Here is an 18,096-nt window from a genome sequence, read left to right as displayed (position 1 = left end):
GATATGAACTGCTGGGTCTAACTGTGAAGTGCTTGAGGGATCTGCCTTTGAGGAATGGGTCATTTATTTTAAGCCAATGTGTGATTCTGTTCTACATCTTGGTTGAAGGGTTTCTCCAGCAAGGCGTTCTGCCCAGACTCATTTGCTTAGAAGTCTTTCTCGCTGCATTAGAAGTTTCCGAATCAGTATATAAGTGAATCAAAGTAGAAGAAATACTAAAACAGAGAAACTATTGCTTCTTGAAAGCAACTTCTTCTTAGTTTACCGTGTGCTTCCATCAGACATAAGACCTAAGCCAACGGGCGTTGGTAGGGCTCGTAAGAGCGGCGCTGGTCTTTCGATTTCACAAGCCCTACGGCTTTCAAGGTATCCATCCCCGTCTTCATTCTTGCCATTTTGTCATTGGCATGCGAGCTGAACAGAGTGGAACCTGAAAAGGGCAAGTTCTGAATATGCAGCTGAGCATCAGGCTTCATTATTGTCAGAAGGACCCTTGCATGTCTGCATAAAGAGATCCCATGGCAGTAACTGTGAGCGGCCAGAATGGAGGTGTCCACCTCTGCACTGATGATCTGGTTAGAGACCATGGCTCCTTCCTGGATGATTTCCAGAAAATCCTTCTGGTGTTCCTTGGGAAGGTGATCCGCAAAGTGAAGGCTGGAATCCCACACGGTTCAATTGTATTGCCCAAGAAGGGTTGTTGCGCTGGCTGCCTTCATGGATGTAGCCGCTGAATTGCAGACCTTGCGACCCTAGGAGTCCAACCTTTTACTCTCCATATCTAGAGAAGACGTGGCAGACGGGGATGTGGCGTGAGATTTGCGGGCAGCTAAAATCACTACGGAGTCCAGTGGATGGTCTGCATGCAAAAAAAGCAGATCTTACTCCAGAGGGCGACATTTCTTTTTGAGCCTTGAGGGTGCCGATTTTGCTACAGCTGGTGTGAGGAACAATTCCATGGCTGGCTTAAGGAGACCCAGCACTAGTGGGAGTAGTGTTACGGACCCATTCCAGACTCCTACCTAAAGTCGTCTCAGATTTTCAAATAAATCAAACCATCTATTTACCCACTTTCTTTCAAAATTCATCTTCCCCAGCAGAGAGAGCCCTTCACTCTGGATGTAAAGAGTGTGTTAAAGTTCTACCTAGATAAAAAAACAAATCTATTCGCTAATCACAACAGTTGTTCATCAATTATGGCCAGTTTGCACAGGTCTGGCTACCTCCAGACAGTCACTTTCCAGGTGGATTGTCTCTTGCCTCCTATGCTGTTCAGCTAGCTAATCAATCTCTGACTGATAAATCCAAAGCACATTCCACTAGAGGCAAGACAGCAATGACTGCTGTGATGAGAAATCTTCCATTGGCAGACACCTGCAAAACGGCTTCATGGAGATCAGTCCAAACATTCACTAGGCACTACTGCCTTGATACAGATGCTAGAGCAGATGCTTAAATGGGACAGGCGTCCCTCAGAAATCTCTTTGCATAGCCACTTAGCTAACGTTTGTTTCTGTCTACTCCACCCCTTCAGGGGTGATGTGCTTGCTACTCTGTTCTACGCTTATGACTATGCATGGAAATCCCCTACTAGGGGAGAAGGTATAGTTTCTAACCTGTAACTCCAGTTCTCTTGTATGGATATTTCCATGATTGTCATAAGCAACACCTCCTCCTCCCCGGTGAAGTAAACACTTTCGTTCTCGGCTATTATTCAGCTAGTACAGCCTTCGAAAAGTACTGAGGTAACTGACTCTGGCTGAGCATGATGGAATATTGGAGGTCACACAGTTCTTAATGGAACAGTCTCCTTTTTCCTTGCTCATAATGGCAGCCTATGGGCTACATTGCCCTCTACTTCTTCATCTCTCTCTCATAGCAAAAGTGTTTGTGAAGGATTTTTTACTGTGACCTTGCAAAGTTATTTATGCATTAGGTGCATATTTTCTTGGATGTTCCCATTTTGCCCCTTCAAGATGAAGAATTTTGTCCACTGTAGCCTAATCCCTTAGGCTGCATTATGACTTTCTTAAGTGACTTTTCAAGGCCTTCCTGAAAAAAGGTGAACTTCAGCACCTAAGAATATATACTGGAAAAAGTGCTCACAGGTCCCTCCGTAGGTGGGCGAGACTATTCTACGCTTATGACTATCATGGAAATACCCCTACGAGAGAACTGGAGTTACAGGTAAGAAACTATACCTTTCGACTTAAGAATCAAGTTGGACCTAATGAAATGAGTAGTTTGATACCTTAGAATAGACTTGCAGTATCAACATTTGTTCGCACTGTTCAGGAGTTAGCACAGCTCAGGGGTCAGCGTGTCACCCTGTATTCGCCAATGGACGGACCAAACCTTTCTACAGTAAAAACAACACGTTCGTATTTTTACTGCCAGACATGTAAAATACATGTTCTGCCTGTGAAATATGTTGCACCCTGCCATAGGGCTCAGTAGACCTGCCATAGGGGTGACTTACACATTTCACAGAGGTTTGGCTCTGACATTGGATTGAAACTGCTCTTCCATTCTACAGCGGTGGACTGGGAAACTCAGTTTACCTGCCTCACACCCAGGGTGGTGCAACCAGTGCTGCAATTCCTGGGATGACTAACTTACATGCCAAGGATACCCTGGATACAATATACTAGAGACTTACAGTTACGTTAGCCTATGTCAGTTGGGCATAGCCAGTGCAACATACATATTTTTGGGTCAGGGCACTGCGCTGAAGGCTGGTTAGCAGGCCTCAGTGCACCCTCAAATTCTACTCTTCCTATTTTCGAAACTCCCTACCATAATCTACCTCAGAGCTATAGAGTGTGCATATCGGACTGAAAACCGTATACTTATGTTTATACAGCTGCAACGTATTTCTTTTCTATGTAACTCGCGCAATTGCTCCTATATCTCTCACATATCCTACTGTCAATCGTATACTTTCTTTTATACTGTTAGTATGTGCTGTTACTTTATATGCAACTCGTGTAAATGCTGCTACATCGTTCATATATCCTGCTGTCTATCGTATACCTCTTCTTACACTTTTACTATGCTTTTTACTATTTGCTTTTATGTAACTACTGTAATTGCTGCTGTGCTAATCCAGTAAAGCACCCTCAGGTCAAGTTCACGCTATACAAAACTCAATAAATACTCTGTTTTCTCAAAGGATCATTAAACAGTTTATGAAAGGGCTCTTCAGAATATTTCCACCTCTTTGACATCCTCCAGTTCCATGGGAGCTTAATACAGTCCTCGGCCAGCTGATGTTGCCTCCTTTTGAGGCTATACATAGAGCAGACTTAAAATTTGTATAATGGAAAACAGCACTGCACCTGGCTCTGACATCCGCTAGAAGAGTGGGAGAGATTCAGGCATTTTTCACCAGAGAGCCTTTTCTCACTAAGGACACGGTGAAACTCATAAATAATCCTAAATTCATTCCTGAAATGCCTACTGTCTTCCATTTGAATGAGCCTCTCATTCTTAGATCCTTCTTTTCCAATCCATCCTCAACAGCAGAAAGATCATTACATTCTCTGGACCTGCATAGATGTCTCAGATTCCATATAGACAAAACAAAGGACATACACACATCAGACCACTTGGTCAACTATGAAAAGGTCAAGCCCTGTCCAAACAGAGGATGGCCTGGTGTGCTATATGTATTGCTTTCTGTCAAGCCAAAGCCAAGCGCCCTGTCCAGGGAAGAGTGAAGGCACATTCCACCTGGGGCATGACTTCACTGCAGCACTCTATGCTGGGGTGCCTTTGAAAGACATTTGCAGTGCAGCCACCTGGAGGAACAGGCATACATTCACATAGCATTATTTCCTAGATGTGAACGCAGAAGCTGATGCAGCAGTGGGACAGGCAGTCCTGAGAAACCTGTTTCATTAAAGGTGCGCCTGCTTCCCGCTTTGTCAGGCTACAAAAAATGATATAAATGTTACTAGACCTGAAGGTCTATTGACTAAAATATTGTACTCACCCTACCTGTAATGCTCTTGACTCTTAAACAGGTTTCAAATTATGTGATCTTAGGCAAATATTTTAATTCACGGATCCACCATTTTCTTCATTATCAAATATGAGAGCACCTTCAAATACGTGAATACATGTCTGTTGTACAATCAACTCTTTTGTTTGATCTAATAAAATACAAATCTTTCCACATATAGGATACACAGCATCCACAGCAGTGGATTGCGGGCGCGCGAGTTATAGTTATCTGAACTAACTATAACGGGGGAATTTCATTGGTTTTTTACGAGTGAAATGTCCAGCTAACATGTGCGAAACCTATGGTTTTTTAAGTGAATTTTCAAGATTTTTTAAATGCTAATTCCGAACTATAACGTGTGTGAAACCTATGGTTTTTTAAGTGAATTTGTAAGGTTTTTTAAATGCTAAGTTATGTATGTTTTATTATATTTTTTATATATATATATTTTCTTTTTTAAGGTTTTTCACCGTGCGTGCACCGTGCGCAAGCCGTGCGCGCACCCTGCGATTTTTTGAAAAAAAATAAAATGTTTTTTTCACCCTTCGGGGTCCTTCAGGGAGGTCAGGAACACTCTACCCTGCCCCCTTTTCACGTTCTCCACCTTTCTTTTTCACTGTCAGGCACAAAACACACAAAATGGTGGCCGACACTTCCTGATTTCGACCGATTCGAACGTTGACTGACATATAACCACCAATCAGAATTACGCTCGCGCACGTTAAGGTGCGCCACCGTGCGCGCCTATAGATATTTATGTACTTTTAACTGCAATTTTCTCAGGAACTACTGAACAGATTGACTCCATATATGCAAAAGGCACATCCCTGACCTAAGGACTACCTCTTTGCCAAATTTCAAGTAATTCTGTTCAGCCGTTCGGGCTGTACCTTCGACTAAAGGTCCTATGGGAAAATGTATGGGGAAAACGCGTTTTGGGACCCCCCTTTTTTCTCAGCCCCCGCTTGACGAATCACCCCGAGACTTTCAGGGTAGGAGCTGAGCGGAGCACCCCATTAGTTTTGAAAATTTCACGAGGATTCGTCAACCCTCGCCAAGGTTATTCAAAATAGAATTTTCAGATTTCCTATGGAAACACGGTCCTGACTATAACTATCTACTGGCGACCGCCAGTAGATAATATATATATATATTTATATATATGTAGGTAGTTATATATCTATCTATCTATCTATATATATATATATATATATATTTATTTATATATATATAATCGATTTCCGTGACAAACAAAACCAAGTGTGTGTGTGTGTGCGTGAGGACCGGTGCATTATGAGGACTGGTCCCAGCAGTGTGTTTAAGTAGTTGCAAGCGAGTGTATCAAAAAACCTAAAAAGGCAGTTATATGTGCCTAGGTCTGCTTTATAACCTACTCCAGTATCAAAGTGAGAGAGTTTATAGCGGTCGCCAGTAGCTCACCAGTATGTAATATATATATATATATATATAGGTAGTTAGTTATAGTTAGGATCAAAGTTTCCACAGGAAAAGCGTTTTTTTTTTTTGCCAATAACTTCGGCGCCTCTTGATGAATCTTCCTCAAATTTTCAAAAATGTGAAGGTTCGGGGGTAATCCGTCAAGCGGGGGCTGAGAAAAAATGGGGGCCCAAAACTTGTTTTCCCCATGTTATGTCTATGGGTGTTTCCCTTTTTTTTAACACGACTACAACCCCAACCGCTGAACGGAATTACACCAAATTTGGCAGAGAGCTAGATGTTGGTCCAGAAAGTGTGCTTTTTCTGATTTGTTGTAAATCTGCTCAGTAGTTTCAATGATTTTTAAGTTTAAAAAATATAGATATCTGGGGGTGAGAGTGCTGGCAGAGGACTTGCAGATCCTACTAAAGTTGGATTGGTGCCAACACTTCAACCTGGAAGTGTTGGCACCCTTCTTAGGACTCAACTTGAAATACGGGGGGGCCAACGAGGCCCACCCACAGCCCAGGGGACTGCCACCTCCTCAGGGCTCAAATAATATAATAGAGGGGGTCTGTTGCGGACCCCTTGCTCCGGGACCACCACCTTCCTGGGGCAAATTCTAAAAAAAGGAGAGGGGCAGCACAGCCCCCCTCCTGGAGCCAAAGATGGCCCTTGGGACTGTCACCCCCCAGGGCCGGCTCCTGCCATGTCCCGGGGTGTCCACCCCAGGACATAACAGTTTGCTATGGTTTGGTGGGAGTTTTACGGCTCCTGCTAAGCCATAGCACACTGTGCTCTGCTTTGAGCAAGCGATAGCATTTTGCTCTCGCTTGCTCAAAGCAGAGCACAATTGCTTTGACACAGAGGGAGCTGCATGTTAGCAGCTCCCTCCGTGTCAAAGCAATGCCGGCTCCCGCAGGAGGCTGGGAGCTGTCAGGGACTGCGGGGGCTTGAGGCTCCCTGGTGGTCCCCAACATTGCTAAGTGGGTGTCCTAGGTGGGGCCATGGCACCCACATTAGAGGCCGGCTGGGATCCTCGGGGCTGAATTCGCCTCCCTCCCTTTAAGTTATAAAATAACTGTTGCACTACTGGTTGGTGGATGAAGTCCCCTTATCTCCGGAGGGTCCTTAGGGGCCTGAAACCCTTCCTGTTACCTCCAGTAAGTCCCAAACAGCGAGATTGCTGAGAGGTGGTCGGAGGCCACACCGACTTTCTCCACCACTCTACAAACGTACCTCCTGGCTCACCCTGGCTGGGGAATGAAGTCCCCTGGATGCTGAGGGTCCTTGAGGGCTAGGAACCCCTCTGTTACCTCCAATAAGCCCCAGACAGCGGGATTGCTGAGAGCTGGTCGGAGGGCCTACCCCCTTTTTCCACCACTCTGCAAACGCAACAGCTACTAGTTAAAAAACCATTATGGTTACAAATTAGCATTCAAAAACCCTAGAAATTCACTGAAAAAAACATAAGTTACAGGGACGTTATAATTAGGCTCAAGTTTCACTCATACAAAACCAATGAAATTAAGCAGTTATAATTAACTGAGCTAACTAGAACTGCTGCATCCGCAATGCACGGTTTATGTTGTTGTCACTGACCATGTGATGAGTGATGTAATATATGAGGTCATAAGCAGTTCATTGCGGGGGCGCGATCTATAGTTAGCTCAGCTAACTATAACTGCTGAATGTCACTGGTTTTGTACGCATGAAACCTGAGCCTAACTAGAATGTCCCTGTAACCTTTGTTTTTTTAGTGAGATATATATATATATATATATATATATATATATATATATATATATATATATATATATATATATATATATATATATATACACACACACACATATATTCCTGCTTTGATCCGATCACATCCATCTCTCAAGGTCCATGAAGGGCAGACAGGCGAAGGACCCATCGAACATACTGAAATTCCTTGCTCACGCCGCTGCGCTGCAAGTATTGCCCGCACTCCATGTAAGATGGACTTACCTGGAGTGCGGGCAATAGTTGGAACGCGGCGGCGTGAGCAGGGAATTTCAGTACATGAATATATATACAGGGGCGGCTGGTGACATTTGAAAATGGCGGGGCGTAAAAGTGCCCCGTAACAAAGTCGCGTCAAAACGCACTCTCAAACTAGGACCAAAACACCCCTTCCCCTCCATGGATTTTCTTCAAAACACTTGCAATCAAAATTAGACCTTCCCAACTCTGATCCCAGCTAAGTACATATCCCGCCATTTACAAATGTCACCAGCCGCCCCCATGCGTCATAAAATAACGCGCGACCAGAGGACCCTCCAACTAAAGTAAATAACTGTATTACAAAAGAACTTACACGCTAGCAATGCACAGTGCACAGGTACATCATAGACAAATCATAAGAAAGCCAGTAAACAGAGCTCTCTGCTATGACAATGTACAGGTACATCATAAAAGAACAAACAGACAGCAAGCACAAGAATGATAAACTCCAGATGCATCATAAAATAACCCACAAGTAGAGCACCCTGCCATACATAGGAATCGAAGAATCATGAAATAAACCACACAGCACCCTGCAATACACTGTAAAAGCACATCACCAGACAACTCATAGGCAGCAAGCAGAACACAGTACAATAACACTGTACCCGACAAACTGCCATAGCAGCGTTCTCTGTTGCTGCCTGCTGCAATAGCGACCTCTCCTGAGCAGCCCCCTTGTCTTCAAAATTATACTCTCAATGTAACCCTCCACAGTTTATTTGCGTCTGACCCGCTAAACTCCGCTAGTAATAATGTAAATACTTTCCCTCACTCCTTATGTCAGGGAACAATGCCTGGGAGCGCTCCCTTCCAGCCCCGCGTGGCTGGGTGCAGCTTCCTGACAAGCAGGTACAAAGGGCACGGGATTGACTCTGTCACTCACGGCGCCCAATGAAGATGGCATCATTACTTAACAAAACTGATTAGCAAAAAATTCATTTCACCCCAAGATGCTTTCCGGCATTCTCGCTGATTAGTAAGACCCGTAGGGCACTGAACAAACATTTTCAAGAAAATAAACTATACCCAGAGGCCACCCGGCATCTCATGGTCAGAGAAAAATATTCACTAATATTGAAAAAGGATTCGAGCAGAAAAAAGAGTAAAAGCTGCACTTCATGTATTATTAAAAATTAAAAAACACTTACCTGACCGCCTCTTCTCCTGGTCCGCGTTTGGCGCCTCTCTCTGCCCCTTCAAACGGTCCAAAACACCACGTCCACGTGACGTGACGCAAGTGACTGCAACCCGGCCCTCAGCCAATCCTGGCGCTGCAGCAGCGCCAGGATTGGCTGACGGCACCGCCTACTCCTCGCCCGCCGCCTGCCCATTAGGAGACCGAGGGGCTCCTAATGGGCATGCGCAAGACAGCAAAAATACAAGTACGCATGACTGGGCACGGAGTAAAAATTAAGCTCCATGCCCACTCATGCGCACTTGTGCTGACTTTCCCAAATGCCTCTGACAATGATGTCAGTCAACATGACGCCGGACCGCCCACGGTCCGACGTCATGCTGACTGCCATTCACAGAGGGAGCTAGGAGGGAGCTGCGGGCGCGGGCGGGGGGGCTACGCCCCCACGCCCCTATGGACGCACCGCGCCTGTATATATATATATATACACATCAAGGCCGTGGCAACGCGGCCGAAATGCGTCATGCCATTTGACACGGAATAAACTATCTTGCACTTTACGTTCAAGGCGTGTTGTGGTCTGTACCCGTTTCCAAGATTTGATGGATTGTTGGGGAACCTGCTTTCTACATGTGTATATATATATATATACACACACACACACACACATTAGGTATACATTACATGTGTGTATATGTGTGTGTATGTGCATAGATATAAGAAATAGATATGAAAACAGAAATCGATATTCATTTAAAGATAAAAAATAAATAAAAGTGTTAAGGAAAGGTTGAGATTTATGAAAAGATGTTTTGGGAAAAATAATAAACTTTGTAGGAAAGCAATGTTATTGTAAAATATGTTTTGAAATTAGATTTTTGAAAAGTGATAATATAACGTGGAACTAACTCATGGATCTTGCACACCCTAGATTTGCAACCCTGCTGGCATATGTTCCAGTATAGTGAATGAACAGGGTAAACAGACAGCAATATGATAATTTACTTTCTACTACCTGCTTCTTTAATCTCCATGGCACTCAATAAAAAACTGTTCAACCTGAACCAGACCAATATAACTCTGCCCACAGGATACTCTGGCACGTACAAAGACTCCTCTCACCATGAACTCTGCATGGTATTATTTCCTCACTCTTGTTTAGTCCTTTCTTTTCAAGAGGAGGATGGCATCAAGTAGCCCAAGGTTTGGGCTTTATGGTGCTTGTATGTGTCTTTTCCCCTGGATCCCAGTGTATTTGTAATGTGCTATGAACCCTGTGTACATGTACTATGCTGAATAATTGCTGTCTGTTTGTCCCATGGTGCAGAACCACATACATTTATGATCTGTCCTATATGGCCTTAATATTTCAGTGTGCTACAGAATCATTAGCATATAAAGTGTGATCTTTCTGTGCCGACTGAGGTGTAGAAGGTGAGTAATTAGAGCAAAGTAATACTTTGCAGATGCGTTTGAGGCCTGAAATGTATGAACAATAGTGACTCCGTTGAAGTGTATGGGACTACTATTTGGGATAGGAAGAAATGTGATTTAAGAATATGAGGCCAGTGATGGTGGATTTAGCGGGACTTGATCACAGTTCATACGGTCAGAGTCATTGAAGCTGCAGGAGGGCTCTCATGGAAATTTAGTGAGAATGTCTTGATATTGATGGCAGTGAAATATACTTAGAATTAATGCCAGTGATTGAGTAAGATACTGTAGAGGTCTTTGAAGCCAGTTATGAGAGTTCGATAAAATTCCTTTTAACCTGTGTTAGATCATTGATGAGTATTGGGTGTGATTCCTTTTAAATGCTCGAGGTGAGTTATCTCATCGAGCCTGTTTACTTCATAAAGCCAGCATCTTGAGGAATTATATTACCCGCAATGTAATAAATACCTTATAGTAACACACCCCTTTTGTCCTTCAGATGAAGACGAGTGCTCTAAAGTTGGGTTCTGCATTCACGGACAGTGTATAAACATGGATGGGTCCTATCAGTGCTCCTGCTTTAATGGATATGAGGCCTCAGCCGACGGCAAGAGCTGCCAAGGTGAGTACAAAGTTGAAACAGATTAGAGTAATCTGTAATAAAGGGGCTTGGAGTGCTGTGACTCTGTGGGCTAAAGAGAGGGAAAATAGTGGAGTGACCAGGCTTTAGGAAACAATGTTCACTCCTGGTGAAAGGATGTAAATGGGTGTGTTGGAGTTGAAAAAAAGGTTCCCATGTAGTGAGAGTTGAAAGAATAAAATGTAGTGTCCAGGCAGTAGGAGGTAAGGTTCAGCTCTAGTGAAAGGATTTAAAGCGGTTTCCTCAAGTGAGAAGGCAAAGTTGATATCATTAAAAGTTTTCAGTACTATCTCATCTTGTTTTCTAAATTCACGACATTCCAATATTTCTTTTAGTGGATGTAAACATTGCTTTCTTACCCAGTGCATCCCACTAAATCCTTTCATTAAAGCGTCAGTTTCAGCAGCGACCTCTGGCATCTCGCCGACTGGTGCCACAATGGCAATAATCAATGCCTCCGGTGAATGCTGAAATAAATGCTGCCTACATTCTGTCTCATGAGGGTCCATGTAGATAGGGAAACTGCAGCTAGCTAACGTAAACCCAAGAAAAGTGTTTCTGAAGTTAAACAACAAGTTCTCAATTTTCTTTTGAGGCATGTTACATTTAAGTTGTTCCACATTCCATGAGATTTCAAGGTTCCTGTGATGACCGACGACAGGTTTATGGTGTTACAGTTTTTATACATTCCAAGTCCTGCTGGCATCTAAACTAGAATAGTACGGTCCAAGAGTTGTGCAACCCTGAGACCTCTGTTGATATCCAAGATAGTTCATAAATCCTCTGTCCTTTGAGATTCCCGAGGTTCTGTCTGTGAGACAGGCACTGTGTACGTTAGGTACTGTGAGCGCTTTGTGGAGAACATGCACTGTTAGAACTGTTTGTCGGATGGGTAATATTGGGAAGTAAGTGTAATAGGCATCCTAGGGGCTGCTTATAACGCAGGCAACTCATGTAATGACTGTAACAAAGGCTTTTCCTTTGAAATATTCATTTACCAAATTTCTTGAATGACAACCAGGACAAAATGCATCAGAGTACTTTACAGATGTAAATATACAGTTTAAAAGATCAGTGCAGCACCACAAGTACAACCATGCAAGTACAGCCAAATAATTATGGTGTCCTGGTTTTGGTGTCTATTTTATGTGAATGTCAGTGATGTTTTCCAATCCATTTGAAATCAGTGCTTATCAGTGTTTATTCAATCATCACACATGACAATGGGACGCCTTGTTTTTTATTTTATTTTTTCCCAAAGTTTTATATAGAGCAAACTTGACCAAAAGGTATCGGGTATCAGAGCACTTTACATGAGCAACAGTTGCTTACACAATGGCACATTCATTCTTGGTAGGCACGGGGAGATTAAGTGATTTGCCCCGAATCACAGGATATTGAGTGTCATTGCTGAGACTCGTACCAGGTTCTTCAGATTTTAGATCGACCGCCCTAGCTGTTAGGCTACATCTCGCCTTAGAGCTATAAATTGCGTTAGTATTTGGAAAGTCATGTGTTATGTTTTCACTACCATACCATGTGCAAGGTAACAGCACCCTTTTCATAGTTATCTGTCACTATATCATGCTTTGAATGGTTAAAGACTGTAGTGTTTGGCAGGCTACCTGCTATCAGTACTGACTTGTAAGACAAGGGAACTTATGTATCAAAGGGTTTACTAATTCTGCATCCATGGGTAAATGTGATAGTACATATTTGCCCAGGTTCATATGAACCAGCCGTTTCACCGATCAGTGAAAGAATGAATCTGAAAGAAACACGTTAGTTAGATTCCTCACCTTAGAATATCCCCAGGCGTCAGACTGGATCCGGAAGATTTTTTGTCAGCAATACCCCTTGCGCGTCGCTAGGCGTCGTCTGCGGCTCCGCGTCCGTCGTCGGCGTCGTGCGCCGGGATGACGTCGTCGGAGTACTTAGACGCCGCCCTCGCGCGCTGACGTCAGTTCTTCTTTTTTCCGCGCCAGTAAGCGCAGATCCGGGAGAGCTACCCCTTTTAGTCTTTTTTGACTAAATCTTTTTGATCATTTTTGATCCTTGTCTGTCGACATCTGGTGCCGGTAGGATGCCTGGGTTCAAGGCTTGCGAGGATTGCCATCGACTGATGTCGGTGACCGATCACCACCGCCGGTGCCTCTACTGCTTAGGCCCCGACCACGACGCGGAGTCGTGCAACGACTGCCAGGCCCTGACTTCGAAGGCTAGGCGGGAGCGGTCCCGCAAGCTTCTCGAGCTTCGCCACTCGGCTCCGCGTCGTGCGCGATCCCGGTCCAGGAGGAGGTCCAAGGATCGCTCGCGGAGCCCTAGCCGACGCCATCGATCGTCCGGCTCCAAGTCGTCGGGTAAGTCCAAACGCTCAAAGAAGTCCAAGAGGCGACACCGCTCTTCGGACTCCCCTCGCCGGTCGCGCTACTCGGCCGAGGGTCAGGGTGGTTCCACCCCCGCGGCTCCGGCGGAGCCGCAGGTGCCGCGTCCGCCCCCATACCTTCCGGTCCCTGGGACTGACGCGGCGCCGGCGGAGATCAGTGCCTTCCTCTCGGCCATGAGGAGCCTGGCCCCGCCGTCGACGCCCGCTGGCGCGCCTTCGGGCCCCGCGGACTTGACTGGGCGATCTTGCCTGCCGGCGGCTCCGGCCCCGGCGCCGTCGACGACTCCGGTCTCGACGCCGCAGGTCCCCGCGGGGCCCATGCCTGGGCCCCAGTCGACGCCGGTTGACCTAGTCACTCCACCGGCGCCGACGCCTGAACCACCGACGCCGTCACCGGCGCCGCCGGCGCACACGTCTACACCTCCGGCGCCGCCGACGCCTTTGGCGCCGACACCCCAGTTTAGCCCTCATCTGGACCCGGCGCCGCAGCGGCGTCGACCGACGCCGCATCCGACGCCGCTTGAGTCCTACCATCTCTACAGTCCGGTTCCGATCATTCCTCCTGTTTATCAGGAATCGGAAGAAGGGGGCGACTGGGAGGGGTTCGAGGACCCTATGGCTGTTCAGTCACAGCTTTCTCAGGACTGGGCAGATGAACTGGGGGAGGCCAGTGGGCTGGACACCTCGCCAGACACTGGATTCACTTCTCCTCCGACCGTGGCTTCAGAGGAGGGTGCAGCATTTTCTGTGGTGCTGCGCAAGGCGGCCGAGGCCCTTGGGCTCGAGTTGCCTGCCGTGGCTGTGAGGACTAACATCCTCACTGAGGTGCTTCAAACCTCAGCAAGCTCCACTGAGCCTCTGCTGCCGTTCAACGAGGCCCTCACTGACGTTCTGCAGGGCACCTGGTCCAAGCCCTCCACAGTTCCTCCTGTGGATAGGAATGTTGCCAGGCGCCACCGCCCTGCTCCGGGCGACCCCAGTTTCCTGTCCCAACACCCCACCCCCGAGAGTCTGGTTATCCAGGCCTCTACCTCCCAATCCTCCTTCCCGACCGCTCCGCCGGACCGGGATTCCAAGAGACTCGAGCAGTTTGGCAAGAAACTGTTCTCGTCCCTTAGTTTGGGCCTGCGGTCCTTAAATACCGCCTGTCTCTTGGACCGTTATTCCCATTCCCTGTGGGATACGGTGGAGGACGTGCTGCCCCTGTGTCCGGAGGAGGGCCGGACGCGTCTTACCCAGGCTTTGGCCGATGGGAGGGATGCAGCACGGCACGCCATACGATGTGGGCTTGACACCACGGACTCGCTGGGTCGGGCGATTTCAACCACGGTGGCGCTCCGCCGCCACGCCTGGATGCGGTCCACGTCATTTTCCGGGGATGTCCAGACCACCCTCATGGACATGCCCTTTGATGGCACTCGCCTGTTTGGTGAGAAGGCGGACAGTGCGCTGAACCGCTTTAAGGACTCCCGGGCTACGGCCAAGTCCTTGGGCCTCTCGGCTCCGCGGGCGCACACCTCCGCTTTTCGCCCCTTTCGTGGCCAAGGAAGGGGCGCCTCCTCACGTCTGCACAGCCACCAGCCGCAGAACCAACCTGCGCGCGGTCGCGGACGTGGCTTCCGCCGTGGCGGAAATGGAGGCCGACGTGGTCAGCCCACTTCCACCCCGGCAGCATCCGCCTCAAAGCCCTCCTAGTCCGAGCTTTCAGGCCCATACCACGCCAGTGGGCGGCAGAGTTCGCCATCACCTGCTCCACTGGCGGTCCATAACATCGGACAGGTGGGTGCTGCAAATCGTCCGAAGGGGCTACTCCCTCCCCTTCGAGACGACCCCTCCAGCCATGCCACCGCAGCACCACCGTATCTCGGGGGATCATTTGAATCTTCTCCGCGAGGAAGTTTCGGCTCTCTTGGCCAAGGGGGCCGTCGAGCGCGTTCCGAGTCCAGAAGTAGGTCGTGGTTGTTATTCCCACTACTTTCTGGTTCCCAAGAAGGGCAAGGGGGGCCTACGCCCTATCTTGGACCTCCGGAACGTCAATGCCTTCCTCCGAAAGGACAGGTTCAAGATGCTAACGTTGGCTCAGGTTTTAGCTGCCCTAGACCCTGGAGACTGGATGGTAGCGTTGGACTTGCAGGACGCATATTTTCATATCCCCGTCCTGCCGGCCCACCGGCGTTACCTGCGGTTCACGGTGGGCCAAGAGCACTTTCAGTTTACCGTGCTCCCCTTCGGCCTCACCAGTGCCCCTCGGGTGTTCACGAAAGTGTTGGCGGTGGTCGCAGCTCATCTGCGCAGATCAGGGGTTTCAGTCTTCCCCTATCTCGACGACTGGTTGTTGAAGGCGGGCTCGCCCCAGGCAGTCGTCTCCCACCTCCAGACTACGGCGGATCTCCTGCATTTGCTGGGGTTTTCCATCAACGTGCCGAAGTCACACCTGAGTCCCTCTCAGAAGCTCCTCTTCATCGGAGCGGTTCTCGATTCGGCGCTGTTCCGGGTCCATCCACCGGAACAGCGGGTCCGGGATATACAGGCCCTGATTCCCATCTTTCGGCCTCTATCCCGGGTTTCGGTCAGGCTAGTGTTGCGGCTTCTGGGGCTGATGGCCTCCTGCATCCTACTAGTGCATCACGCCAGGCGGCGCATGCGGGCTCTGCAGTGGGACCTGAAGTTTCAGTGGGCCCAGCATCACGGCAACCTGTCCGACCATGTCTTGATCTCGGAGGGCACTGCACAGCAGTTGCAGTGGTGGCTCACGGACCGCGAGTGGGTCAAGGGCAAGAGCCTCTCCCTTCCCCAACCGGAGCATGTCGTAGTGACGGATGCGTCCCTCCTGGGTTGGGGTGGCCATATGGGAGAGGCGGAGATCAGAGGCCTCTGGTCTCCGGCGGAGTCTCGTCTCCACATCAACCTGTTGGAGTTGAGAGCGATCCGGCTTGCACTGAAAGCCTTCCTTCCCTCTGTCAGGGGAAGTGTCGTGCAGGTGTTCACGGACGACACCACCGCCATGTGGTATTGCAACAAACAGGGCGGGGTGGGGTCGTGGACCCTTTGTCAGGAGGCTCTGCGCCTCTGGACGTGGCTGGAACACCAGGGCGTCACCCTAGTGGTTCAACATCTGGCGGGCTCTCTGAACGCCAGAGCAGACGAACTCAGCCGCCGGTGCATGATGGATCACGAATGGCGTCTGAACTCCGAAGTGGCGCAAGGTCTCTTTCAGCAGTGGGGAGAGCCTTGGTTAGATCTATTCGCCACCGAAGAGAACGCGCAATGTCAGCAGTTCTGCGCGTTGGAATTTCCAAGGCGGCACTCGCTCGGCGACGCTTTTCGTCACGAGTGGAGTTGCGGTCTGTTGTACGCCTTTCCGCCTATACCACTTCTGCCCAGAGTGCTGAAGAAGATCAGGCACGACCGGGCCCAAGTCATCTTGGTGGCTCCGGATTGGGCACGAAGATACTGGTATCCCGAGCTACTCAGTCTGTTGACCGATCCCCCGATACGTCTGCCCCTTCGGGAGGATCTTCTGTCGCAGCAGCAGGGGACGGTCCTCCACCCGAACCTGTCCAGCCTCCACCTCCATGCGTGGAGATTGAGCGGCGGCAGTTGATGCCATTTGACTTGCCTCCTGAAGTCTGTGATATCATTCTGGCAGCCAGGCGTCCCTCCACAAAGTCGGTATACGCCTGCCGGTGGAACAAATTTGTGGCATGGTGCACAGCAAAGGCTGTGGATCCCCTTTCCGCCCCTCTTTCTGAGGTTCTCCTCTTCCTTCTTTCTCTGGCCCGGCAGGGCTCTGCCCTGGGCACCCTGAAAGGTTATCTTGCTGCCATCTCCGCCTTCTTGCGGCTTCCTGATCAGCCTTCTCTTTTCAAGTCCCCTGTGGTTACACGCTTTCTCAAAGGCATTACACACACGTTCCCTCCTGTCCCTTTTGTAATGCCTCAGTGGGACTTGAATCTGGTATTGACATTCCTGATGTGCGCTCCCTTCGAGCCTCTTCACAATTGTCCTCTTCGTCTTCTGACTCTTAAGACTGCTTTTCTGGTAGCCATCACCTCGGCTAGGCGGGTGAGTGAGCTCCAGGCTTTATCTTCAAAGCCTCCTTTTCTATCTGTTCATCCGGACAAGGTTGTCCTTCGGCCTCGTCCCTCCTTTCTTCCTAAAGTGGTGACTCCATTTCACCTTGGGCAATCTGTCACCTTGCCCACCTTCTTTCCGCCTCCGCATCCTTCCAAAGAGGAAGAGAGGCTCCACCGTCTGGACCGAAAACGTGCGCTCTCCTTTTATCTGGACCGCACAAAACAGTTCCGGGTGGACGACCAGCTTTTTGTTGGGTACGTGGGCGCTAAGAAGGGGAAAGCTGTGCACAAACGGACCATCTCTCGGTGGGTCGTTTTGTGTATAAAAATTTGCTATTCCTTGGCTAAAAAGGACCCTCCTGTTGGGCTGCGCGCCCATTCTACTCGGGCCACGGCGGCAACTACTGCCTTGGGACGGGGAGTCCCTTTGCAGGACATCTGTCAGGCGGCGACGTGGGCTTCGCTACACACGTTTGCCAGGCATTATTGCCTTGACAGCCAAGTCCGGAGGGATGGCTTCTTTGGCCGTTCTGTCCTCCAGGACTTTCTGGTGTGATCTTGGTTCGCAGACCCACCACCGGGGATGGTATTGCTTGGGTATCTATTCTAAGGTGAGGAATCTAACTAACGTGTTTCTTTCAGATGAACAAGTTACTTACCTTCGGTAACGATGTATCTGTAAGAAACATTAGTTAGTTAGATTCCTCACCGACCCTCCCATCCTCCCCGGTCTGCGAACTGACATCTAGGGTTAAGGCTATCCTTTTCAGGGCCCTAGATTTTATTTTTGGCACCAGTGTCGGTCTTTGCATGGCTCTGCGTTCCTGGCGCGGAAGGCTATGTACAAGAACTGACGTCAGCGCGCGAGGGCGGCGTCTAAGTACTCCGACGACGTCATCCCGGCGCACGACGCCGACGACGGACGCGGAGCCGCAGACGACGCCT

General features: G+C 48.6%; 1 protein-coding gene across 1 annotated transcript in view; it reads left to right on the top strand.

Moving 5' to 3' along the window:
- LTBP2 (latent transforming growth factor beta binding protein 2) overlaps positions 1-18,096 on the top strand; it is a 1,878,832-nt gene that overhangs the window by 1,345,569 nt on the left and 515,167 nt on the right. Inside the window, exon 17 of the mRNA XM_085626762.1 lies at positions 10,549-10,671. Within this exon, the coding sequence (XP_085482888.1) occupies positions 10,549-10,671 (123 nt within the window). The remainder of the gene's footprint in view (positions 1-10,548; positions 10,672-18,096) is intronic.

This window comes from Triturus cristatus, chromosome 9 (assembly GCF_964204655.1).
Source record: "Triturus cristatus chromosome 9, aTriCri1.1, whole genome shotgun sequence".
Taxonomy (NCBI): domain Eukaryota; kingdom Metazoa; phylum Chordata; class Amphibia; order Caudata; family Salamandridae; genus Triturus; species Triturus cristatus.
The sequence above is the reverse complement of the archived record's forward strand: the minus strand, read 5'-3'. Positions and strand labels throughout refer to the sequence as shown.